Here is a 26,295-nt window from a genome sequence, read left to right on the forward strand (position 1 = left end):
GATGCCCAGGCTGGTGGCTGGGGTGGGAACTGGCCTTGCTGACTCCCGACCACCACGCCCCCCAAGGCCAGCCCCGACTCCGGCTCCGCCCCCACACGGCGCTCTCCTCCACTTCTCCCCCAACTCCATCCCCAGCCTGGGAGTGGTGGAGGCGGCGCCCAGGAATGCGGAGAGAGAGAAGTACCGATAGAAAGAGAGAGGCCTAAATAGAAGAAGGAGAGTAAGAGATGAGAAGTGGGAAGACGCTGAAAGACAACCTGGGAAAAGAGATTTGCAGATAGAGTGGAAATGAAAGAGGAGCGGTCCTGGGCCTGGGTCCGGTGTGGCTCTCCGTGCTCCCCGTTCCCCCTGGTCACGTAGAGCACTCCTTCTGCTGTTGGGATCAGACCGCTGCCCTCCCCTATCCTATCCCATACCCCGCCCCCAGCCCGGCAACGACCACAGCAGTGCTAGCCACAGCGTCAGGATTCAAAGGAACAGAGAAAAAGACAGAGGCAGGAAGAGTGAGAAAAACTCGGGAGATATGGGGAGCAAATGGAGAAATGGAAAAAGGAAAGGAATGGAGAGGAAGAAAGACGGGCAAGAGGTTGGTTGACAAGGGATGGAATGAAGGGAGAAAAGAAAACGACTGGGGATGATTACAGGAAGAGTAAATTAAGCAGTGGAGAGCGGAGTGGGTGTCAAAGAAGGCAAAGATGAAAGAGACTGGACCCAAGAGGCAGAGGCTTGTAAAGGGTGTCCCCAGCTACTAGACCCTTCCCAAGACTGCACACTTCCTATCCGTGAAACGGGAGGAGATGGAAGGGGCAGAGTCCTGGGCTGGCTCAGCAGGACCTGGGTGGAGCTGAGACGGGATCTCCACAGGGACCCAATGGCTGTCCCTCTTCCTCTCTCTTTCCCTCAGGCTGGGACAGAAGGAAGGGGGTGGGAGGACACCTTCCAACTCTCTGCTATTTATAACTCCGATACAGAAATGGGGCCAGGAGGAGAGACAGGAAATAATCTGGCATAATGGGAACCTTTCTTGCTCCCACTTCCCCTTCCTACACCTCCTGCTTACTGGTGTTGGTCTTGTGAATACACATCTGTCCATCTTCCCTTCTCTCTCTCACTATCTGGTTTTGTCTCATCCCAAATTCTATTTTGTCATCATTCTTGTCTCTGTCACACTTGGAATCTTTCTCAGAGTATTTCTCAATGTTTCTAATGTTGTCTCTACCCTTCAAACACTATCATATTCTTATGATTTTCTCTTCTCCTTCCCTTTCTTAAAAGTTCCAGTGTGTGACCTACCGCATTCCTCTTCCTGTGTTCTCTTCATCTCTCCTACTTCATTGTTCAGGATTATACTTACTTGAAAAAAAAAAAAAAGTAGGTTCTCACTCTGCTGGCCCTAGGATAGTGTTTGCCTTGGGTAAGTTAACAGACACTTGGAAGTCTGGCCCTCCATTCTCCTTTTTTGATTTATTTCTTTTCTTTTTTTTTTTTTTAATAGAGACGGGGTTTCACCATGTTGGTCAGGCTGGTCTCGAACTCCTGACCTCGTGATCCGCCCACCTTAGCCTCCCAGAGTGCTGGGATTACAGGCATGAGCCACCGCACTTGGTTCCGTTTTCCAATATTACACCTGTGGAGATCCCCTCCAAAGCACTAGAGCATCTCTAAAGAGGTACTATAAGGAAATACATGTGCTGTCAGCAGGGCTGGCATGAGGATTCTACTTTCACCATGTGCTCCCCATCCCTTTTATATCTTAGAGCCCCAGACAGTAGAGAACTGATATGGGAAGGCAGAATAGCAAAATCAGGATAGAACTGGGATAGAACTGGGATTACTGCCTCCACCCCAGCTCCAAATGCCTTTAGAGCCCAAGCTGCCTCCTATCGGCACCTGCAGCTTCTGTCTGCCTCCATTCCCACTGGCTGGCTTCTGTGATCCAGGGCTGAAATCAGATGCCAAAAATCTGCTTCTGACCTCCTCTGTCCAAATATTTGAGAAGTCACCTCACCACCACAGGAGGAAGGATCAGGAAAGAACAGAGAAAGAGGCCACCCAAAATTAGCCCAGCTATAAATAGAAGGGGCAAGGGAGGGAGGAGAACACACCAGAGCACACTAGACCAGCCTAGTAAATTTAGACATGTAGATTTCCCTCAAGGAGAAATGAGACCAGAATGTTGGGGTAGAAGATAATATTGTAGGTAAAGAGGGAAATTAAGAAACTAGAGGGGGCTGGGCGTGGTGGCTCACACCTGTAATCCCAGCACTTTGGGAGGCCAAGGCAAGCAAATCACCTGAGGTCAGGAGTTCAAGACCAGCCTGACCAACATGGTGAAACCCCGTCTCTACTAAAAATACAAAAATTAGCCAGGTGTGGTGGCAGGTGACTGTATTCCCAGCTACTCCAGAGGCTGAGTCACAAGAATCGCTTGAACTCAGGAGGCAGAGGTTACAGTGAGCTGAGGTGGCACCACTGCACTCCAGCCTGGGTGACAGAGACTCCATCTCAGAAAAAAGAAAAAAAAAAAGAAACTATAAGGATCCAGAGAATAGAGTAAGCTCAACATTAAAATAAATAACCTGTCAGAGAACTTCTTGTATTTTAGTCAAGGGTTTAGGAATTAGTTAAATTAAAAACTAACGCTGAGCTGGGCACAGTGGTTTACACCTGTAATCCCAGCACTTTGAGAGGCCAAGGCAGGAGGATCACTTGAGCCCAGGAGTTGGAGACCAGCCTGGGCAACATAGGAAGACCTCCATCTCTACAAAAAATACAAAAACTAGCCAAGTCTGTCGTCCCAGCTACTCAGGAGGATGAGGCAGGAGCATCGCTTGAGACCAGGAGGTCAAGGCTGCAATGAGCCATGATCTTGCCACTGCGGTCCAGCCTGGGTGATAGAGTGAGACCCTATCTCCCAGCAAAAAATGCTGAAACTGTATTATTCCACTCGCATACCATCTCAAAATGACAAAACAATAGAGATGAAGACCAGGTTAGTGGTTGCCAGGGACAAGGATGGAGAGGGGTGGGGACAAATATAAAGGAATAGCACAAGGGGGTTCCTTTGTGGTGATGGGTTTTGTATCTTGATTATGGTAGTGATTATCCAAATCTATACATAATATAAAACTGCATAGAACTACACACACATAAATAAATGCATGTAAAAAAAAAAAAGTAAAAACTGAGTAAGGCCTGCAGGCCAGCTAACAGTACTGTACCAGGCCGGGCTTGGTGGCTCACACCTGTAATCCCAGTACTTTGGGAGCCTGAGGCAGGTGGATCACTTGAGGTCAGGAATTCGAAACCAGCATAATCAACATAGTGAAACCCCATCTCTACTAAAAAATACAAAAAAAATTAGCCAGGTGTGGCAGCACGTGCCTGTAATCCCTGCTACTTGGGAGGCTGAGGCAGGAGAATCACTTGAACCTGTGAGGTGGAGGTTGCATGAGCTGAGATCGCACCACTGCACTCCAGCCTGGGCAACCAAGTGAGACTCCATCTCAAAAAAAAAAAAAAAAAAAAAAGTACTGTACCAATATTAACTTTTTAGTAGTTTTGGTTTTGTGCTGCAGTTACATAAGATGTCACCATTGGGGGAAACTGGGTGAAGGGTATACAAGACTTCATGTGCTGTTTTTGCATCTTCCTCTGATCTATAATTGTTTCAAAATATTTCCAAGCCAGAAGTGGTGGCTCACACCTATAATCCAAGCACTTCAGGAGGGAGGCAGGCAGATTACTTGAAGTCAGGAGTTTGAGACCAGCCTGGCCAATATGACAAAAACCCATCTCTACTAAAAATACAAAAATCAGCCGGGCATGGTGGTACATGCCTGTAATCCCCGCTACTCAGGAGGCTGAGGCATGAGAATTGCTTAAACCCAGGACGTGGAGGTTGTAGTGAGCCAAGATGGTGCCACTGCACTCCAGCCTGGGGAACAAAGACTCTGTCTCAAAAAAAAAAAACAAATTAAAGAAAAAGAAAAAGAAATGTGGATAGTATGACTGAGAAACTGAATTTTTAAAACACATTAAATTTAATTTAAACATAAAAGGTTAGGCCAGGCGCAGTGGCTCACACCTGTAATCCCAGAACTTTGGGAGGTTGAGGCAGGCAGATTATGAGGTCAGGAGTTCGAGACCAGCCTGACCAACGTGGTGAAACTCCATCTCCATTAAAAACACAAAAATTACCCAGGCATAGTGGCCCGAGCCTGTAGTCCCAGCTACTCAGGAGACTGAGGTAGGAGAATCGCTTGAACTAAGGAAGTGGAGGGTTGCAGTGAGCCGAGATCACACCACTGCACTCCAGCCTGGGCGACAGAGTGAAACTCTGTCTCAATAAATAAATAAATAATAAATAATAAAAGATTAATAATTTTTACAAAAATCTCCAAAATTTTAAAAGTTGAGAAATGTCCAGATCCAGCCAAGATTTTTGCCCTTTTAGCTCTTGTATGAGTAGAAGCTGAGGCTTTCTCCTGTTCCTTCCCTTTTTAACAACTTCTTCCCCTCCATTTGAGATCACTATTTTTCAGCTCCCTCAAATCATACTTTTTGCAGTTGTTATCTCTAGCTTACAAGCAAACACTTCCAGAACACACACTTCAGGGCTAACTTCTCCCTCCACCTCATCTGGCAACAGACGCTTGGAGCTTATGTCCCAGGGTCAGGTTTTCCTTCCCAGCACCCACATGAGGACTTTTTCACTCCACTCTCCTCTCCAGCACTGGAATCCTTCTCCCTGCCTCTGAATTCTGGTTGTAGTCAAAGCTTGAACTATGGGAGTGGCTGGGAGAGAAAGAACACAAATGTGATTGAGGGAATTCAGTGGGGAAACAGCTTGACCGCTCTGGTCTTTGAGGATCCAAAAGAAACCCTTACACTTGAGAAGGACTGGGAGGTCACTTACCAAAGGAAGCCATTTAGACTGTCTTGAGGGCCCCTTTTCTTTGAGCGCTGGCTTCCTGCCAACATTTGGAACTTGGCCACACCACCAACAACCCCCTCTCTTGAAGCCCAGCCAGATTTCCCAGTATGTGAAGCCTTCTTTACTCACTCTGTGTCCTCCCTCAGTCCTCATCGAACCCCTAACAACTCATCAGCTTCCAGTCCTGTTTGGCCCAGCCAGTCAGTTTGGAGCTTGCTAATTAAAGCTAACTCTGAAAGAGACCTCAAAAGAAGAGGGAAATCAGTGGAGAAAGGAGTGTGGAGTTGCATTTATTCAGTCTAAGGGTAAATAATCTGGGTAGGAAATTGTAAGGACAGGTGAACAGAAAGAGACTTGAAATTTCAAGAGTCATTCTCCAGATAGATATGTATGCGACTTGCATCCCTCTCTACCAAGGACAAGTGAAGCTGAGCTTCAACCGCAGCAGAAACTAAGGTTAGACAGTGAAAAATAAAGGTCCAGAAAAAGAACAGATGGAGGATAACCCTAGAGAGATCAGTTGGGGATGCTAGATTACAGATAACCCATGTCCTCTGCTCAGCTCTAGGGCAAAGGAACAGCCAGTGTGTGGGAGAGGAGGGTAAGGCTAATGTCTGCAGAATCCTGGCAGTCTCTATACTGATTGTGAAAATATCAGGCAATTGTGCCAAGAAGGGTGAGGGTAATACAGGACAGGCCTGACACTCTCCCTGAGTCGGCCGAATCTTAACATTTAGAACTAACCCTTGAGACCCCAACACCAACCTCCCTCATTAGCCCTCACCCTCTGTTTCACTTATCCCATGTCACCATTCTCTTGACACTTCCAACCCATGTCCTTCTCCCCCAGGCCCCACAGCTCTGGAGGTGAGGCACCAGGCATTTCCATTCTGCCTCTGTTTTGCTTGGTCACTGCAGTTGGAAGCTGGAGCCAGAGATGGGGGAGGACTGGGCCAGGCTGCCCTGTGATGCTTTCACTCTTCCCGCTTCTATTGATCAGCCCTTCTCTGGAGCAGAGCCTCTTCCCAAACACTCCTCCCCTGCCAGGATTCCCTACAGCTCATGCCCAGCAAGCTAGAGGGGCATAATGATTAGAGACACAAACATTCCCAGAAAAGTGCTCTGGGTCTACCCTCCTGGGGTCTCAACTGTGGTTTATGCAGTATACAGTGGTAAGACTCAGGCTCTGGAGTCAGATAGCCTGGGTTCGTATCCTAACTCTGCCACTAATGAACTCTATTACTTAACTGCCTCAGATTCTTCATCTACAAATTTGGGATACTAATAATAATACTTCAGAGAACTGTTCTAGGGATTAAATGAACTAATACATGTAAAGTGCTTGACCTATGATGAGTACTCAGGAAATGTTTAAAAAGAAGGTACAGTACGCATACAATTTAGACACATACATACAAACAGTACCTAACGTTTTTATTAGAATTTTTATTTTGGCACTTAATGTTTTGCTTTATGCTGCCACTTAAGCATTTCATGTGCTTCTCCACATTAATCCTTTGACAGTTGCACACCTCCCAGGATTTGAAATGCTATTCTGCAAATAGCTGAATGAATCATTGATCAGTAATTCTCAAATCTTACTCAGAAAATTCAAGAATGTTTTATTCTAACTCAATCAGCACCCATTTCTCCTCCCCCTGCAAGTAAATATAATGAAGTCAACTTCAACTATGCCAATGAATCACAAAATTCGAGAATGCCAAAGTTGGAAGTAGTTTTAGATATGGTTTAGTCCAGTGATTCTCAACCCTGCATACGCATTAGAATCACCAAACAGCTTTTAAAATATACTGATGTTTGGTCTCCACCCCTTAGATTCTATTTAATTAGTCTGGAATGAAAGCATTTTTATAAGCCTTGTGATTTTTGTGATTCTAATGTTTAGATTCTAATGCTAAGCCAGGGTTGAGAACCACTGATTTAATCCAATCCCTTCTCCTAGTTTTACTAAAGAGAAAACTAGAATCCAGAGTGGTGAGCAACTTGCCCAAAGTCATCAAACATGTTAGTGCAAGGTGCACCGAGAGAGACTGTACCAATGGCAAGAAAATGTTGATGATGTTTATAATTGTTCTCGTTGGAGTTCATCCCGGAAGCATTTCTTTTTAGTTCAGAGGCCTTATATAAATCACTTTTTACTTTGGCACAGCACTTAGCTTCTGCTAAGACTGAAATGGGTTCGCATTCCTGACCACAAAAGGACAGAGATGAAATTGTACATTCACACAGCCCGCCAAGTTAGCCAAGCTCCCTAGGAGGCCGCCTGAAGCGCCTAAAAATGCTTCTCTACAATTATCACCCAGAGCTGAGAGACTTCAGTGGGGTAGTGAGAAGAAAGAGGGTTGGGAGAGAGAGGAAAGCATTCTCTCCTAGAGGGAAGGAACTGGGAATCAACTGAGAACCAGCTAGCACTGCCAGGAGGTAAGGAGAGCGAAGGAAAAGAATTTAAATGAGTCCAGGGAGCTTCCCTGCTCCCTCAACAACCAAACGGTGACAGACGGACTAGCACCACCAGCCCTCGAAGCCTGAGATAGATCCAAAGGCAATGTTAAAAACTGGCTTGGCAATATGGGTATCACGAAATGCTTCTTCAACACTCACCAAAAAGTAAAGGGTTCACCTGCCCTCCCCAACCCTCTACCTCCCCTCCTCGCCAAGATCTTCTTCACCCAACGTCTCAAAAGAGGGCGGGTCCCAACCTCACGTGACACTGCGGTCACGTGACATGGCCCCGGGGAGCCGAGGTGCGCGTTCCAGCTTCCGGAGCCGGAGGGGGCCCGGCGTCCCCAGCCCCCAGGCCGACGCCACCATGCTGTCCCGCCTGCTAAAAGAACACCAGGCCAAACAGAATGAACGCAAGGAGCTGCAGGGTGAGCCGAATATCTCCGTTTTCTCTCCGGCCGCGGCCTAGTTTCAGCCCGGAGCCTGGATCTCGAGTGACTACCCATACCCAGGGAAGGACGCCGGCTAGCGGGCAATGGGCACGAAGGAATGGGAATTTCAGGGCGGCTTTTTTTGAAACTCCTTTCCCTTGCCAGCTGGCTCTGGTCGCTGGGACAACACTCCTGTCCCCTCGGCAACGCCCCCAACAACCGTCTCGGCCGCAGTTTAGCCCCGCCCCTGCCCCGGAGCTCCCGCCTGTGGCCCAGGGAGCCTGTCGTCCTGGCGGTGCGAGGCAGCGCCTCTGGAGGGAGGAGGGTGTGGGGAACCCCCAGAAATGGGATTCTTGGAGGCCCGAAACCGCCGGAACGCAGGTGGGGCACTTGTTTCCTGAGCCCGGGCTGGAAATCTCGGAGTTACCGATTCTTCGGCCAAGATAGTGGAGAAAGAGTGCCTGGGAGTCAGGAGTCCTGGGCCCTGCCACTGATTTCCTGGTGTCCCCGAGTGAGTCCATTTCCCTCCCAGGGTACCAGTTTCCTCACCTCGAAAATGAAAGAGGTTGCTCTATATTTTACAAGGTCCTTTTCAGCTCTGGCATTCAGAGATTAGTTAAGAGATTTCGGCAACTAGCGGAAGAGTCATGAACAGATAGGGAAACTTTAACACTATCCCTCAAAAAACCAAGTCTCCCCTCTAATTCCTTTTCCCCCTCTCCCCAGAGAAGAGGAGGCGAGAGGCTATCACTGCAGCGACCTGCCTGACAGAAGCTTTGGTGGATCACCTCAATGTGGGGTATGAACCTCTTCTCATCAACGCCAGTTTCCTCCTTCCCCACCCCGCCCAAGTTTAGGCACTGGCAAGGTCTGTCCCTCAGGCCGCTGTCGAAGGGGTGGGATGGTGCACTCATTCCCCTATCCTACCCGGCCTCTCCCAGCTCTATGTAGAGAAACTTGAGCCAACTCTGAGCCCTAGCACTGGGCAAGGGAAGAACAGCTGCAGTGGTTAGAGAAGCAGGCAGATTTCCCCTTCCCACATTAACTTCCCTGGCATTTTCAACTTGATGCCATCTGCCCACCTCCCTTCACCCTTCCAAGTCCAGCTGTCACTTCAGCAGGAGGGAGAGCACCCTCTTCTTCTCTGCCTCCCACCCTCTGGAAAGCCTGGGGAGTAGCTGGCAGGAAAGAGATGGCACAGCTGGTGGTGGTGAGAGTAGAACCTGTGCCAGGAGCTATGGCAGAACCAGGCTGTCTCTTACCTTCCTGCTGGGTCTCCAGGGGCTACACCCTGCCCCAGCCCTAAATGAGAATGCCAGTAACAGCCAAAGACTTGGGAAAGAGCAAAGAATGTTATCTCTTGACCCCGAGTGAGCCAGAAGTGTGCAGAGATGATTTGCTAGTCTGCCTGTTAGAAGAAAGGCAGGATGGTGCCTTCTGCCCCAGGTCAAATAGAACAGCTTGGCATAAATCCAGAGACTGAGTCATCCAAGTGAGCCATGCAGGGGCTGGGATCATCTTTGTTACTCATCTTGAGGGGAGGTTGAGAAAAAGAAGGTGGTGGCTGGAGCCCCTGATCTCCCTTCTCTCCAGGCAGCTCTCTTTACTCAGTGTGAATATAGAAGCAGGTGGTCATTGGGGAAAACCAGGAGCTCAGGAACTCTCAGGGGAGTCTGTTTCAGTTCTCACCCCACCCTTGACAGTGACCCAGCTGTCTCCCAAAAAGAAGGGACAAGACCTGCCCCTCCCTTTTCCTCCCTCCCACATTGGCGCCTGCTGGGCTCTGCTGTGCCCATCATTTGTGAGATTGGCCCAGGCTTCTCCTGCTTCTCTTCCTTTGCTAGAGGCCTCCCCACTTTCAGCTTAGAGGGCAGCTAAGCCAAAGCCAGATTAGAAAGGGTTTTGTGTTGCTGCCCACGGCTCCTCTCATTCCCCAGAAAGGAAAACAAAGGCTCAGTCTCTCTTGGCCCCTGTCAGGTGTCCTGCCCACTCCCTCAGCCCCCATCAACCCCTTCCCTCCTCCAGCCCCCACACATTCCAATGGGTGGGGGCACCGGATGTGAAATCTCCTGACTGACTAGAGCTTTGGGGTGGGAAGTGAAAAATTCATCAGCCAATAAAGGAGAACAATTATTGCAGGAGTGGGGGAGGGCAAAAGACATTGGCAGAAGGTGGTGGACACCAACCCCATGGTCGTAAAACCACAGCCTGTGCCTTGATTGAAAAGAAAAACTAGTGCCTAAGGCAGAAGGGAGGGAGCGTATGTGTGTTCCTTGATCTGTGTGGGCGAAGGCGAAGACGGGAGAGGGAGAGCAACGTGAGAGCAGAGAAGAAACCCCTGGGATATCCTCTTTTGACCCAGGGTTCCTGGGGAGGGGGTTTGTTCTCCCTTCCTACCCCAGATTCAGGGAGGGGCCCAGTTTCCCTCTCCAATTTCTTGCATAGATCCCTAGGCTTCCAATCACTGCCAGATGTGTCCTTCCTGCTGCATTTTCCCAGTTTTTCCATGCCCCTTTTCCCTCCCAGCTTCTTCCTCAGGGATATCGCCCCCCGTTTTCCCTCCCTTCCCCCACTCAGCTGCAGGAACTCCTTTTGGGGGTTGGAGCTGGTATGTTTCTAGTCGGCTCCCAGCTTGGCTCTCCTGGGAATCCTGGGAGTGAGAGAAGGAGCTGGATTTATTTGCATGTACTGGTAGTCATTTGCATCGCATCCAAAAATGGCCAAATGATGAGCCCTGACTCTTGGCTGAACTCCCACTGCTGCAGTGGGATATTAGTCCTGGAGACCACCCCCAACTAGTTGGGTGAGCTGATCTCCTCCCTCCTCCAACCCCCTAGTGTAGCCCAGGCCTACATGAACCAGAGAAAGCTGGACCATGAGGTGAAGACCCTACAGGTGCAGGCTGCCCAATTTGCCAAGCAGACAGGCCAGTGGATTGGAATGGTGGAGAACTTCAACCAAGCACTCAAGGTGGGCCATACTCCCTACCTCACCACCCCAATCCTGCACCCTCCTTGGCTGCCTCCAGTCTGGTTACCTCAGGCCTAGGGTTAAGGAGGAAGTAGGGTGGTCCCAGAGACCCCATCTATAGCCCCAGTGTCAGAAAAGGTGGAGAAAGAAAGAAAAGCAGTTGGTAGGTCCAAGTAAAGCCTTTGCCAGGAGATGAATAAAAAGTATCCCCAGACTGGAAGCTACACTCTACCCATTCTGATGCCTGGGCTCCCACCTCCTCTCCCCCTTCCCAGGAAATTGGGGATGTGGAGAACTGGGCTCGGAGCATCGAGCTGGACATGCGCACCATTGCCACTGCACTGGAATATGTCTACAAAGGGCAGCTGCAGTCCGCCCCTTCCTAGCCCGTTCCCTCCCCCTCCACCCATCCCTCCTACCTCACCCACAGCAGGAAGGAGGGAGACTGACTAGCCTTGAATAAAACACACGCCTCCATTTCTCTGTGGTGTGTTTCGAAGAGCTACTAGCGCCAATGTCGGGGGTGGGAGTGGAAGGTTCAAAGGTGGTTTCTCTAAGGGACAGGTGCCTTTTGGGTAGAGGCTGGACTAGCTTCCTCTTACTGTCCCACCTCTTTTCTCCTCCTCGGCGCTTGTGCAAGTGTCTGTTAGGCAAGCAGAGTGTGGGAGTTCCCATCCCTCCCCAGAGAAGGTCCTAGTAGCCCTGCCCCAGGCTTCCTAATTCAGGACCTGTTTCTTACAATAGAGAAACAAAGTAAGGCACAGGCCTGGTCCCCAGCTCTGGCTCTCTGCCTCTCCACATGCTCACGGCCTCTCCCGGGCTAACACTAAGCAGTGTCATGAGTCTGAGCCAGGTGGGAGATTAATTCTTGGGGACACTTGAGGGCTGAGAAGGGGGAGGAATGACAGGTCCAGTAACGGTTACCAACAGCGGTGCAGCTGCCATCCTTGACAGCTCCCTCCTCCTCAGAGACCATGACATAGATGGTCAAGAACCCCGGCTGAGAAAGACAACCAAGGGGTGGGGGGAGCCTAGGCAAATCTGGCCTCTGCCAAGTCCTGGCTTCAGCCAGGCAAGCTCCAGCTTCCCTGGCTCCTCCTCCTCCTCAGCCCTATCCCCACCCGTCACACGTACACTTAATGCGCCTGGCATTCAAGTCCACCCACTCTGGACTTTGGCCTTAGCAGTAGCTAGGGTGGGAGGCTGGGAAGACCGGGAGAGTCTCAAACAAAAGCAAGAGCAGCAGCTTCGGGCGCTGTAGTACCTGCCAGCTTTCCCCATAGGAGGTAAGTGGATACTGGGAGCTAGGGGAACTATGAGAAGGACAGCTAGATATTACACGTATTGGCAACTCACAGCTTTCCGCTTTTAACATGCTTCCTCACACATTATCCCCTTTCATCTTCCACAACTCTGAGGTGGACCTGGTTGGTCTTAGCCTCACTTGGTAGATGCGAGAGCAGTTCAGAGACACAATGAGATGCTCAGCATCACACAGCAAATCTGAGGCCACCAGGACTAAATGCAGGGCTCTTGGCCCTGTACATCATTGCAAACACAAGACCCAGGTTGCATATAGAAGGTTCGGTGTCCCAAGTGCGTGGGCTGGCAATCCCAGCACTTTGGGAGGCTGAGGCAGGTGGATCACGAGGTCAGGAGATCGAGACCATCCTGGCTAACACAGTGAAACCCCATCTCTACTAAAACTACAAAAAAATTATCCAGGTGTGGTGGCGTACACCTGTAATCCCAGCTACTCAGGAGGCTGAGGCAGGAGAATCGCTTGAACCGGGGAGACAGAGGTTGCAGTGAGCCAAGATTGTGCCACTGCACTCCAGTCTGGGTGACAGAGTGAGACTCCATCTCAAAAGAAAAAATAGAAAAAAAGAAGGTTCAGTATCCCTGGTTTAGTAGGAGAGAAGGTGTGAGGCAAGCAAGAAGATGTCTCTGCTCCATACAGCAGGTCTGTACACAGAACCTGGCTCATGTGGTTTTAGTTAACTACAAATACAGGGTCTGCTCACATCTTTGTTTTGCACAGATGAGCCATAGTCGGCCAGTTATCTGCCAAGCAGATAATTTCTCAATCTGCTCACACCAGATGCTTCCAGCCAGGGAAGGTATTAGGGGAAAGGGCTTGAGGGCCGCAGTAAACTGGACAAGTTTTTCTGCCCAGCCTGGGCTGCCACCTGCAGGTCACTTGGGCTCCAACTATGTGGCTCCCTCTGCTGCTGGGTGCCTTGCTCTGGGCAGTGCTGTGGTTGCTCAGGGACCAGCAGAGCCTGCCTGCCAGCGATGCCTTCGTCTTCATCACCGGCTGTGACTCAGGCTTTGGGCGCCTTCTGGCACTGCAGCTGGACCAGAGAGGCTTCCGAGTCCTGGCCAGCTGCCTGACCCCTTCCGGGGCCGAGGACCTGCAGCGGGTGGCCTCCTCCCGCCTCCACACCACCCTGCTGGATATCACTGATCCCCAGAGCGTCCAACAGGCAGCCAAGTGGGTGGAGACACACGTTAAGGAAGCAGGTAAGTGTGAAAGACCACCAGGAATGTGGTGTGAGGTCTCCTGATCCCCATAGTGACCCCAGGAGTCACCTGCAAGGGCTGTGGTAAGCTAAAGGGACTATTTGAGGAGGAGCAGTTTTCAGATGCTCCTGGAAAGAAAAGGGGCTGCAGGAGTGCCTCACCTACCCCCAGCATCCTTCTCATCTCCCCACAGGGCTTTTTGGTCTGGTGAATAATGCTGGTGTGGCTGGTGTCATCGGACCCACACCATGGCTGACCCGGGATGATTTCCAGCGGGTGCTGAATGTGAACACAATGGGTCCCATCGGGGTCACCCTTGCCCTGCTGCCTCTCCTGCAGCAAGCCCAGGGTCGGGTGATCAACATCACCAGCGTCCTGGGTCGCCTGGCAGCCAATGGTGGGGGCTACTGTGTCTCCAAATTTGGCCTGGAGGCCTTCTCTGACAGCTTGAGGTGAGGCGTACAGGGCTCTGAGTTCCAAGACTAAGGCAGCCCACTCAACAAACATGGGCCAGCAGAGATGGCTAAGATACAGTACAGTGGAATGTTTAAGAAGAGACAGTTTGGGGCTAGACTTCATGGGTTCAAACCCCACCCTTATATAAGCTTTGTGACCATAAGTAGATTACTTCTCTTTACCCATTTTTAATGCATCTGTTAAACCAGGATGAGAAAACCTGCCTCATGGGTATTGTAAGGTGAGGTACATATAAGGACCTAATAGTGCCTGACACATAGTAAATGCTCAAAAAAGCCTGCTATCATAACCGTTAGTTGGGAAACAAACTACTGTTAATAGTAGCTATTACAGTAAGCTGGTAACATATGACATTTTCTCATTTAATTCTCCCAACAACCCTATAAGGGTTAATTTGCATAAAGGTTAAGGTATTCATATATAATTAGATAGTGGAAGCACTAGAACTTAACCCCAGGTCTGCCTGCCCACAGGTCATTACATCCTCCTGCCTTTTTTTTTTTTTTTTGATACAGTCTCACTCTGTTGCCCAGGCTGGAGTGCAGTGGCGCAATCTTGGCTCACCGCAACCTCCGCCTTCCGTGTTCAAGCAATTCTCCTGCCTCAGCCTCCCCAGTAGCTGGGATTACAGGCACACGCCACCATGCCTGGCTAATTTTAGTATTTTTAATAGAGATGGGGCTTCACTATGTTGGCCAGGCTGGTCTCGAACTCCTGACCTCATGATCCGCCCACCTCAGCCTCCCAAAGTCCTACAAGTGTGAGCCACCACGCCCAGCCTTGCCTCTCATCTTCAAACAATAAGGTGCAAAGTTCCATGGGAGCACAAAGACATGATAAGGACCACAGGGGAGCAGGGCCTGAGTTCTTAGCAGAAGTACAAGGCGCCTAAGCTTAGTCTACCTTCTAAGGAAGCCTGCCTTTGTCAAGATTCAGATTTTAACAAAGGCAGGTTTCCTTAGAAGGTAGAAAAGAATCTGAATGTCTCCTTTTGTCCCTATCTCTCAGCCTTAATTTTCCAGGCAGCATCATGGAACACATATTTTGTGTGTGTGTGTGCAGTGGCACAGTCATGGCTCATTGCAGCTTCAAACTCCTAGGCTCAAGCAACTCAAGCGATACTCCCGCCTCAGCCTCCTGGGTAGCTGAGACCACAAGCACATGCCAGCATGCCTGGCTAGTAGTTTTTTACAGATGGGGTCTTGCTGTGGTGACCAGACGTCTCAAACTCCTGACCTCAAGCAATGCTTCTGCTTGGGCCTCCCAAAGGAAGGCAAGATTACAGGCATGAGCCACTGCATACTGGAACACAAACTTTAGACTTGGATTTTTTTTTCTCCCCTCCCCTCCTTCTCATTACCTATACTTAGATTTCTACATCAGGAGGGTAGATGTAGAAAATTAAGACCAGGGCCATGGGCTGTATCCTCACTTTCCCCATCAGCTTACCCTCCAACAAATGCCAGACTATGCCTCCAATATCCAGCACTCAGGACTTAACCCTGTTTTTTGGGAGCAAGGGAATGGGGTTCCTCTAGGTCAGAAATTGGCAAATTCAGTTGTCAAGCCAGATCTGGCCAGTTGCCTACAAGCTGATAATGGTTTTTAGATTTTGAAATGGTTACACTGTAAACTGTTACATAAGAACCTGATAATATCATTAATTTTGTTTCTTGGCCTGCCATGCTTAAAATATTAACTCTCTGGCCCTTTAAGAAAAAAATGTGCTGACCCCCGCTCTAGATCAAAGAAAACAAACTTCAGAAATACTTTCCTCTCTCTACCCCACTTGGCCCTTGTCCCAGGGCAGTAGGCATCTCCGTCAAAACTCTTGTCCCTGTTCTGTGGTAACGTTCTCCCCAACCCGTGTCCCTCAAAGTCCCCTCCCTATAGGGCAAGAACCCAGCAGCTTCCCTCTGCCCCCACTCTAGGCGGGATGTGGCTCATTTTGGGATACGCGTCTCCATCGTGGAGCCTGGCTTCTTCCGAACCCCTGTGACCAACCTGGAGAATCTGGAAAAAATGCTGCAGGCCTGCTGGGCCCGGCTACCTCCTGCCACACAGGCCCACTATGGGGGGGCCTTCCTCACCAAGTGTGAGTAGCCAAGCCCACACAGGGGCACATGAAGGGAAGTGAGAGCACCAGAAAGGCCAGTCCCACATAAACCTGCTGGGAGGCGGGTGGGGCACCCAGGGCAGGGTTGAGGGTGAACAGGATGCCACAAGAGTGCCCAGGCCATGTGGAACCTGCCCATTCTCCACACTGAGGAGGGGACTGAGGGCAACAAGCCCTGGGCCCCAAAAGACAGTACCTAAGATGGGCTGGAGTCGGGAAGGGAAGCTGACTGCCACCACCTATGGGGCTGCAGACCTCAAAGTGCAGGAGCGCATCATGAACCTGATCTGCGACCCGGACCTCACCAAGGTGAGCCGATGCCTGGAGCATGCCCTGACTGCTCGACACCCCCGAACCCGCTACAGCCCAGGCTGGGATGCCAAGCTGCTCTGGCTGCCTGCCTCCTACCTGCCAGCCAGCCTGGTGGATGCTGTGCTCACCTGGGTCCTTCCCAAGCCTGCCCAAGCAGTCCACTGAATCCAGCCTTCCAGCAAGATTGTTTTTCAAGGGCAAGGACTTTATTTCTGCCCTCACCCTGGTACTGCCTGGTGCCTGTCACAAAATAACCACTAACAAGTGTGTTGTTTGAAAAATAAAAAGAAGGTGGGCAGAAACGAAGGTGCCCAGTAGAAGGCTGACCTCATTTAAGTGCTAACTACTACAACAGGCTCGCGGTCTCTGGTCAGTTCAGTGCCTGCAAAATAGCTAACACCCACAGGGGGGCGCCAGGGAGCTGCCTCACATCTACAGCTGTACCTCGAGGCGGGGCCATCAGAGGGCACTTTAATACGTTTTCCTTATTTTCTAAAGGGGAGTAAGGTTGCAATTCAGGGTCTGTACTGGGAATGGCCTTTATATCTCTTGGGGGAGAAGAGCAACTGATGAAGAGGGGTGGGGTCAGGCTGGATGGCTTCCACGGAAAAAAAGGCAATATTCACATAAATTCTCTTGCTAAGGAGAAGACTGGCCACACAGGTGTCAAGGCAACTTATCACCACTTTGAAAGGAGCTGGATCCCTGGAGGACTGGCCAGGGCAGGAGGTGCTAGGCCCTTAGCGGTGCACAAAAGGCCAGGAAAATGTCCAAGGTAGCTGTGGGCTGGGCTCTCCCACGTGGGGCCTTCCTGGGGAGCTGCTTTGACTCCGGCAGCAGATGGCTTTGTGAATGTTCGGAGTGAGCCTAGCAGCACAAGACTAGGGGGCAGGAAGCACCACAGTCTCTGGATCGCCACCTCTCCCACTGCCTGCCCAACCAACACCTTCAGCAAAGTCCTCCTTTCCCAAACACCCCACAATACACCTTCCCGAAGTACACAAACAGTAAAGTCCCAGAGGACAGGGAACATGGGTAAGGAAAGGAAGGACTCGAGCATCTCTCTAAGACAAACTCAGACCATCTCTCTTTTCGGTCTGAAAAAATAATCCGTTTAATTGAAAAACCTGGAGGATACTACTCCACTCCCCAAGATGAAGAAGGTGAAGAGTCCAGACCCCTACATCACCTCGTAGCCACTTCTGATACTCTTCACGAGGCAGCAGGCAAAGACAATTCCCAAGACCTAGAAAGAAAGATGGGGACCGGGGTGGAGAGGAGTCAGAAGGGCAAGCTACCCCAGACCCATGCAAGAGACACACTCCCAGGCCAGTACCTCCTGCTCAGCACCCTCCCCACTGCCCCTACTCCAGGCACCCTGGACTGAGTCCCAGCCCCTGCTCAGGGTTCTCTCTCACCTCGACAAAAGCAATTCCGAGGGCTGCTGCAGCCACCACCAGCACGTTTTTCCTCAGCCAGCCCCCAATCTTCTCCACACAGCCCTGAAGGGTGGCAGGCATGCAGTGCAAAAGCACCATCAGAAACTTCCTACCCCATGCCCCTCCCCTGGTCCATCAGTCTCTTCCCTGCCCCTGTACCTTTCACCCCACCCTTATCATTTCCAGATCCCCTCCCCATCCCTGACCCTGTCCACCTCCATCCTAGGTCTCTCTTGCCTCCTAAAACATTTCCCAGGTTTCCCAAGTCCCGTACACAGTCTCCTCCCTACCTCCTTATGGATCTGCTTCTCGGTGAAATTAATCCCACAGCCCACAGTGACATTAACGCAGCAGGAGTCGGGGACTCGGTTCTTCGACATGGAAGGGATTTTCTCCCAATCTGTGTAGTTAGCAGCCCCACAGCACTTAAACTGGGAGAGGGAAGAAATACAGAGAAGGTTAAGTGAACCTCATCTTCAATACGGAGATGAGAATTCTTTTTTATTTTTTGAGACAGAGACTTGCTCTGTCGCCCAGGCTGGAGTTCAGTGGCACGATCTCGGCTCACTGCAACCTCTGCCTCTAGGTTCAAGCGATTCTCCTGCCTCAGCCTCCCGAGTACCTGGGATTACAGGTGCACGCCACCACACCTGGCTAATTTTTGTATTTTTATTAGAGACAGGTTTCGCCATGTTGGCCAGGCTGGTCTTCAACTCCTGACCTCAGGTGATCCACCCACCTTGGCCTCCCAAAGTGGTGAGATTACAGGCGTGAGCTAACACGCCCGGCCTTAGAGATGAGAATTCTCTATTCCCACCACCCCTGCTCCCAATAACCCCACTCACATCTGCCTGCATCCTGTCCAGAATCGAAGCAGTGTGGTTGTTTTTTGGGTAATTCTCCATCTGCTGCCGGAAGTTGTTATTAAACTCTGACATTACCTGAGAGTAGGTAAGGAGCATTGCTGCAGTCAGAATTCAAGCACCTGGGTCCCTGCCAGGCTGAGGCAGGCCCTTCCCGTTATTTCCTGCTTACCTTATCTCTAAACACATAGCCAGCAATGGCTGCAGCCACCTCCACCAGCATGATAAGAGACAGGAAGATGGCAAACTGCAGGAGCAAAGGACAGGAATCAGGTTTGGAGTCTATGCATTACAGGGGCCCGTTCAGGGGACACTCACAAACATCTTCCTCACCCACCTACCCACCTCACCTCACCCACCTTCCTAAGCCCCAACCAAGCTGCCCTGGCAGTCCTAGATCACCCATGCTGGTCCCACTCCCCGCCACTCACCGTGATCATAAGACAGTAGTTCTCCTTGCAGGCCCCGCAGCAGCCCACAAAGGCCACCAAGAAGAGGAAGACACCCACTGCAATGATGACCACAGGTAACAGGGAGCCAGGGGTAGCCCCCTGGATTATGGTCTGACTCAGGACAAGCTGTGCCCCGACACCCACAGCAATAAGTCCCACTGCACAGGCCTAAGAGAAAGGCAGGCGAGGATTAGGCTGGACCCACAACACAGTGGCCCTCCATGGTGGAGGACGGGGGTACACCCAGGACACAGACTTGGCCCTAACCAGAGGAGAGATTCTCACACCTCCAGTGAACTTTTTTGGCTGTGGGGAAGGGGGATGACCCATCCTTGCCTGGCCCCAGCTCCTCTGACCCCCTCCAGGCTCTTTAATCAGGGACTTGACTAAATTCAAAGGCTTCCCAGAAAGACTTGACCCCCGAAAGCGCATGTTTCTGACCTAGAGTAAGGCTTTCTACGGGCCTCAAGGGTTCCCAGCTCAGTTCTCTCCCAGAACTGCCCCCTCGCTATCCTCCAGTGCACACCCCACGCGCGTCAGCTGTAACTAAGGTTCCTATGGCTAGTTAGGCCAAGAGAAGGGAAGAGGAAAAGGGGGAAAGAGTGATATGCCCTAGACAAACAGTAGCCTCTCAAGACAGGAGCCCAGGGCAGAAGCAAATTGAGGTGGGCAGAGCCCTTCCTCACCCCCAAGCGCTGGGAGGAGGGAAAGGGGGAAAAGGACTGGAGAGGGATGGGGCTGTGGGTGAGGAAGAGAGGGGAGAAGGGAGAGAAGGGAAGCCCCGGGGCGATAGCATCAGGCAGTTGGCTGGTTGCCCCACTCACTGCCCCATATCACAAGTGGTTGGGTCACCAGACAGGAAGGGCCAGGAGGGGTGGGGGTGGGGGTTGCTGCACCCCAGGATGGCCATTCTCTGTGGAAACCAGCCTCAGGTGTCCAGGAAAGCTGGAGGAGGGAGTGGCCGCGCTGTCTTCCCCTGGCTTTCCTTCCACATCTGGTCTCCAGCTGCCTTCATTCTTACTCCCTCAGCCCTCACCACTGTGCAGCCAGGTCTCCCCGCACCCTGCCAGCGCGCCCCCCAGGACCCCTCGCCACTCACGCAAAAGGCCAGCAGGAGGACGTAGAGCAAGAACTTCACACATTTCATTCCTCCTTCCACCGCCATGGCTGCCGGGCCTGGGGCAGAGGGGCGGGCGGGGGGATTAACACCGGCCGAGGGGAGACCTCGGCTTCCGCGATCCCCGCCGGCCCTCGAGGGCTTCCCTGCACGGCCCCGATTCCCGGCCCCTCCCACCCGGAAACCCGCGGTCGGATCCACGTCTCCCAGCCCCCTCTCCACCCGCAGGAGAGGGGTGGGGGTGACGGCCGCGAAGCCCGGACCCCGCCCCGCCGCCCGTGGGGCCCAGGACAGATCCGAGGACGCTGGCAGGGGCTTGAGTCAGACCCCGACCCTCGGCCCGCCAGCCTCCCGGCGTCAGACACCCCCTCCCCGCCCAACCAGTCCGGACAAACGGTCTTCAGCCCAACCCCGACCCCCACCCCAGCCCCTTTCCCCTGGGATCGGACCTCTCCGCCCACCAAAATAAAGTGCGGCCGGCACCCCCGCCACACTCTGCCCGGGCCCTGGGAACTTCGAAGCAAAGTTGCTCGAGGGAGGCTGGAGAGCGCCGGGCAGGTCTCCTCGGGCTTGGGGCCAGCCCTGGAGGAGGGGAGCGCCGGTGGTCTCCGCCAGCCCGCGTCCAAGTCTGCCGGGGCCCCCCGGCCTCACCTGGGCTCCCCAAGGCTGCGCGCTCCTCTCCCGCCGCGGCGCCGGGGCTCTCTAGCTGCGCCCCCTCGGCTCCCGCCCCGCCTGCCGCGCGGCCCCGCCCCGGGCTCCAGCCACGGTCCCCTCCTCCCCCGCCGGGTGGCCGCCGACCTCCCTCATGTGACGCGGGAACAGCTGAGGTCTGAGTCACTGGGGCGGGCGCGGGGTGGGCCGAGCCCCCCGCCCAGCCAGGGCCACGTGGCCCCTACCCGGAAGACAGCGCCCACCCCCGCAAAGGGAAAGCCGCCAGCGCAAGACCTCAAGGCGCCTGGGGCCCCCCTCCGGCGCCCCCACCTCCGCGCCGACACCGAGTAGGAGGGCGGGGCGGAGCGCCGCCTGGGTCACTCTGGTTCAGAGAAGCGGAGGAGGTGGGTGAGAGTTACCCTCTCGGGGCCGGGGCGGAGAGCGGAGGACGAGTGACCCGGCGGTCTGAGAGAGGCTTCCCCATCCTTCTCCCACAGCCCAGCTCTCTCCAGTGCGAGCCCCTCCCCATCCGACTCTGCAGACCGCTGTGGTCTGCCTGGGGTCGGGTGGGGCCAGAACAAGCACTTCCAGAAAGTCCCTGGCCTCACATCGTGGGTGTCTCCCAACATGCTAGAGCATTCTAGAGTGGGGGTTTCAGGCCCCCCTCCATTAGCACAGCTTCTCCATTTTCCAGGGCTCCTGGTCTGAGCAAAGGGGAGGAAACCGTTCCTCGAAGCCACACTCCCCAGTCAATCAAGACACGTCCGCGTCGGGTCCCGCCCTCTGGGGGGAGGATTGACAAGGTCTGTGCTCCCAACCTCCCGGACAGCTCCTGCATCCGCCTGTTATGGCGTGGGCTTGCGGGAAGACAAGAAGGCGGGAGAGGCTTATGTCCTCTGGATTTCCCCGTCTTATCCCAGAAGACAAAGCCAGGTGAGGGCTGGAAGCGGCCTAGGGGGGCCAAGCAGCCTCCCTCCCTTGTGTGCCAGGGGTGGTCCCCAGAAAGAGCTGATCTGAACGGACCAGAGGGTAGGACCGACCGTCACACCCCCACACTCCAGCCTCGGCCCCACTCCTTGGGCTCTTAGAGTCCTGCCTCAAGAACCGCTTCCTGAGTCTTGGTGTATGTATGTATCTAAAGGCTTGGTTTATGTGTGTACACAAAGAAGGAAAGAAACCACTAGAGCAAAAGGAAGGAGATCTGGGCTGGGCTGAGAAGCAGCTTCCAGGATCACGGCCTTCCCGCGGGACACACCAAGCCCTTCCCGACCTTGCTGTCCCTGGCCATGGCGGGCAGGCTGTGGAGGAGGAGCGAAGAGCTGAAGAAAGGAGTATTCAGGTTCCTCATTGTGCTGCCACTAGATGCCAGGCATGTGCTAGGCACGGGGGCTGCAAGGAGAGGAAGACAGTGGCCCTGCCCTGTGCCAGCAGGCAGAACCAAGTTCTGGCCACACTGAAGAAAGGCAGAAGCCTGCCGCGGCAGCTGGTTAAGCTCAAAGGGAGGGACGATAGGAGAATGGATCTCACGGAGCAGGGGAGTGTACTCAAGGTGACCTTGGAGAATAAAGGCGAGAGCTCCAGGGACAGGGAAGCAGTTAACTGTGAAAAAAAAAGGAGCATTTTTTAAAGTATATGACAGCTTGGGGTTGGCTGGCTCGAAGTGCTTGGGAAGGATGTGGTGAGATGTGTCGAAGGTGGTCTGAAAATCAAGATTGAGAGACTTTAGATACATAACAACCAACTTGGTCCACTGAATGGTTGTCTGAACAAACCAGCTGTGAAAGACATTTTGGGACTGAGAATTAGACATGAGAAAATTATTTTGTGAACTGTTATCATGGTTAACAAAATGGGCATATCATGATATGATTATGTCGATAAGTTACTCTAGTTTTTCTTTTTTTTTCTTTATTTTTTTTTTTAATTCTTTATCGGCCAGTGCATTTGTTTACAGGAAAGGGGTCCCGATCCAGACCCCAAGAGAGGGTTCTTGGATCTCATGCAAGAAAGAATTCAGGGCAAGTCACAGTGCAAAGTAAAAGCAAATTTATTAAGAAAGTAAAGTGGTGGCCGGGCGCTGTGGCTCACACCTGTAATCCTAGCACTTTGGGAGGCCGAGGTGGGTGGATCACCTGCGGTCAGGAGTTCAAGACCAGCCTGGCCATCATGGTGAAACCGCATCTTAAAAAAAAAAAAAGAAAAGAAAGAAAGAAAGTAAAGTGGTGATACAAAATTAGCCGAGTGTGGTGGCAGGCACCTGTAATCCCAGCTACTGGAGAGACTGAGGCAGGAGAATCGTTTGAACTTGAGCGGCAGAGGTTGCGGAGAGCCAAGATCGCACCACTGCACTCCAGCCTGGGAGACAGAGCAAGACTCTGTCTCAAAAAAAAAAAAAAAGAGAAAAGAAAGTAAAGTGGTGAAGGGCCAGCACAGTGGCTCTCGCCTGTAATCCCAGCACTTTGGGAGGCCAAGGCGGGTGAATCTCCTGAGGTCAGGAGTTCAAGACCAGCCTGACCAACATGGAGAAACTCCATCTCTACTGAAAATACAAAAATTAGCCAGGCCTGGTGGTGCATGCCTGTAATCCCAGCTACTCAGGAGGCTGAGGCAGGAGAATCGCTTGAACCCAGGAGGCAGAGGTTGCCATGAGCCGAGATCACGCCATTGCACTCCAGCCTGGGCAACAAGAGCAAAACTCCTTCTCAAAAAATAAAAAATTAAAAAAAAATAAGTGAAGTGGTGAAAGAACAGCTGCTCCATAGACAGAGTAGGATGTTCCTGAAAGTAAGAGGAGGGGCCAGGCATGGTGGCTCACCACGCCAAGGCGGGTGGATCACCTGAAGTCAGGAGTTCAAGACCAGCCTGGTGGTCAACATGGTGAAACCCCTTCTCTATTAAATATACAAAAAGTAGCCAGGTATAGTGGTGCATACCTGTAGTCCCAGTTACTCAGGAGGCTGAGCAGGAGAATCACTTGTACCCAGGAGACGGAGGTTGCAGTGAGCAGAGATGTGTCGCCGCACTCCAGCCTGGGCAACGAGAGTGAAACTCCATCTCAAAAAAAAAAGCGGAGGGGAACACATCCACCCTAGGTACAATGCTTGTATATATGGAGAGATATGCTCTGCACAAGGGTTTGTGATAAAGGATTAATTTTCTTAATTACTATATTTTGTAAGAATCGATATTATCTGTTTATTATTATTATTAATTTGTTCCCTTAACCATAAACGTCTGGAAGCTAAAAATGCCTAACTTTCTGAGAATGCATCCCAGCAAGTCCCAGCCCTCACTCAAAATGGAGTCACTCTGGATCAAACGCTTCTGACACATTGATCTAACCCAGTGAAAGGCAGTCTTAGGATTTGAACCCAGATCTCTGGGGGAGTTCCAAAGCCTGTGCTTTTTTCCCCCTCATTCAAGGAGGCCAAGAGAAGAGAGAATTTTTTTTTTTGAAACAGAGTCTCGATCTGTTGCCCAGGCTGGATCGCAGTGGCACGATCTCAGCTCACTTCGACCTCCTTCTGGGTTCAAGTGATTCTCTTGCCTCAGTCTCCCAAGTAGCTGGGACTACAGGCGTGTACCACGACACTGGCTACTTTTTTTTTTTTTTTTTTTTTTTGAGACAGAGTCTTGCTCTGTCACCCAGGAGGAGTGCAGTGGCATGATCTCGGCTCACTGCAACCTCCACCTTCTAGGTTCAAGCAATTCTCCTGCCTCAGCCTCCCGAGTAGCTGGAACTACAGGCACTTGCCACCATGACCAGCTAATTTTTTGTATTTTTAGTAGAGACGGGGTTTCACCGTATTAGCCAGGATGGTCTTGATCTCTTGACCTTGTGATCTGCCTGCCTTGGCCTCCCAAAGTGCTGGGATTATAGGCATGAGCCATCACACCTGGCCTAATTTTTGTATTTTTAGTAGAGATGGGGTTTCACCATGTTGGCCGGGCTTGTCTCGAACTCCTGACCTCAAGTGATCCACCCACCTTGGCCTCCCAAAGTGCTGGGATTACAGGCTTGAGCCACCTTGCCCAGCTGAGAAAAGAGAACTTTGACAGGAGTGGCTTACACCTGTAATCCCAGCATTTTGAGAGGCCAAGGCAGGCACACCACTTGAGCTCAAGAGTTTGAGACCAGCCTGGGCAACATGACAAAACCCCATTTCTACCAAAAAAAAAAAAAAAAAAAATTAGCTGGGCTTGGTGATGAGCACCTGTAGTCCCAGCTACTCTAGAGACTGAAGTGGGAGGATCACTTGAGCCCAGGAGGTGGAAGTTGCAGTGAGCTGTGATCACACAACTGCACTCCAGCCTGGGCAACAAAGCAAGACTCTGTTCTAAATAAATAAATAAATACAGGAAGAGGGAACTCTGCCAAATAGTGTAGAGAGGGCAGTTTGGGTGAAAAGCGAGAGGCCATTGGATGGGGTGCTTTCTCTGGAGCAGTGTCAGGAGCACCTGTTGGGGCCCCAGAGTAAGGGGAGGAAGTAGAGACATCCAGGTGAGCAGAGGGAGAGCTGAGGTGAAGGTCAAGAGAATGGGGCCCTCCTAGAGGAACACCAGGGGAAGGGGCTGAAAGCAAGCTGTAGCAAGTGCAGAGTGGTAACAGCAACTTGGTAAAGCAACAGGGCAAGAAAGGATAGGGCCAGGGAAACCCAGAGAACAAGGCTGTGCGGAGTTTGAAGCGGAAGGGGAAGGGAGGAGGGCAAGTAAATAGCCCACTCTGAGTCAAATTCATTTTTTTTTTTTAATTGCATTTTAGGTTTTGGGGTACATGTGACTTTTTTATTTTTTATTTATTTTTATTTTTTATTGCATTTTAGGTTTTGGGGTACATGTGAATTTTTTATTTTTTATTTATTTTTTTTATTGCATTTTAGGTTTTGGGGTACATCTGAGTCAAATTCATAGAGAGTGAAACGGTGATTGCGAGGGATGGGGACAGGCAGCATGGAGAGTTAGTGTTTAATGGGTACAGAGTTGCCGGGCGTGGTGGCTCATGCCTGTAATCCCAGCACTTTGGGAGGCCGAGGTTAGTGGATCACGAGGTCAAGAGATCGAGACCATCCTGGTCAACATGGTGAAACCCCGTCTCTACTAAAAATACAAAAAATATCATAGCTGGGCATGGTGGTGTGTGCCTGTAATCCCAGCTACTCAGGAGGCTGAGGCAGGAGAATTGCCTGAACCCAGGAGGCAGAGGTTGCGGTGAGCCGAGATCACGCCATTGCACTCCAGCCTGGGTAACAAGAGCGAAACTCCGTCTCAAAAGAAAAAAAAAAATTGGTACAGAGTTTCAGTTTAGAAAGATGAAAATGTGGCCGGGCTCAGTGGCTCACGCCTGTAATCCCAACATTTTGGGAGGCTGAGGCCGGTGGATCACCTGAGGTCAGGAGTTCGAGACCAGCCTGACCGACATGGAGAAACCCCATCTCTACTAAAAATACAAAATTCTAGCCTGGCCAATATGGTGAAACCCTGTCTCTACTAAAAATACAAAAATTATCCAGGCGTGGTGGAGTGCACCTATAGTCCCAGCTACTTG

General features: G+C 51.6%; 3 protein-coding genes and 1 long non-coding RNA gene across 6 annotated transcripts; 3 read left to right on the plus strand and 1 right to left on the minus strand.

Moving 5' to 3' along the window:
• Positions 1-7,676: 7,676 nt before the first annotated feature.
• On the plus strand, positions 7,677-11,277 carry BLOC1S1 (biogenesis of lysosomal organelles complex 1 subunit 1). The gene is made up of 4 exons (XM_012450393.2): positions 7,677-7,827; positions 8,557-8,629; positions 10,668-10,800; positions 11,076-11,277. The coding sequence occupies exons 1-4, from the start codon at positions 7,683-7,685 to the stop codon at positions 11,184-11,186; spliced, it is 462 nt and encodes a 153-aa protein (XP_012305816.1). The 5' UTR covers positions 7,677-7,682; the 3' UTR covers positions 11,187-11,277.
• Positions 11,278-11,376: 99 nt separating this feature from the next.
• Positions 11,377-16,548, plus strand: RDH5 (retinol dehydrogenase 5). 3 transcript variants are annotated; one of them, XM_012450390.3, is made up of 5 exons: positions 11,377-12,086; positions 12,977-13,323; positions 13,517-13,775; positions 15,732-15,895; positions 16,170-16,548. In XM_012450390.3, exons 2-5 carry the CDS (start codon positions 13,014-13,016, stop codon positions 16,391-16,393), a joined length of 957 nt encoding a protein of 318 aa, XP_012305813.2. In that variant the 5' UTR covers positions 11,377-12,086; positions 12,977-13,013; the 3' UTR covers positions 16,394-16,548. The 3 variants fall into 3 exon arrangements, with proteins under 3 accessions (XP_012305813.2, XP_012305814.2, XP_064233257.1); XM_012450391.3 differs by having other exon boundaries at positions 12,996-13,323; XM_064377187.1 differs by lacking the exon at positions 11,377-12,086 and having other exon boundaries at positions 12,093-13,323.
• Positions 16,549-17,317: 769 nt separating this feature from the next.
• On the minus strand, positions 17,318-20,804 carry CD63 (CD63 molecule). Its single transcript, XM_012450392.2, has 8 exons — positions 20,751-20,804; positions 20,082-20,158; positions 18,962-19,150; positions 18,703-18,777; positions 18,513-18,608; positions 17,958-18,098; positions 17,647-17,730; positions 17,318-17,474 (listed from the first exon to the last, which is right to left on the minus strand). Exons 2-8 carry the CDS (start codon positions 20,145-20,147, stop codon positions 17,409-17,411), a joined length of 717 nt encoding a protein of 238 aa, XP_012305815.1. The 5' UTR covers positions 20,148-20,158; positions 20,751-20,804; the 3' UTR covers positions 17,318-17,408.
• Positions 20,805-20,891: 87 nt separating this feature from the next.
• Positions 20,892-22,956, plus strand: LOC105715916 (uncharacterized). The gene is made up of 2 exons (XR_001107158.2): positions 20,892-21,154; positions 21,445-22,956. It is a non-coding gene; the product is annotated as an uncharacterized LOC105715916 (long non-coding RNA).
• Positions 22,957-26,295: the final 3,339 nt, after the last annotated feature.

The sequence above is a fragment of the Aotus nancymaae genome, unplaced genomic scaffold, assembly GCF_030222135.1.
Source record: "Aotus nancymaae isolate 86718 unplaced genomic scaffold, 86718_ANA_hifiasm-v0.15.2.pri h1tg000016l, whole genome shotgun sequence".
Lineage (NCBI taxonomy): Eukaryota > Metazoa > Chordata > Mammalia > Primates > Aotidae > Aotus > Aotus nancymaae.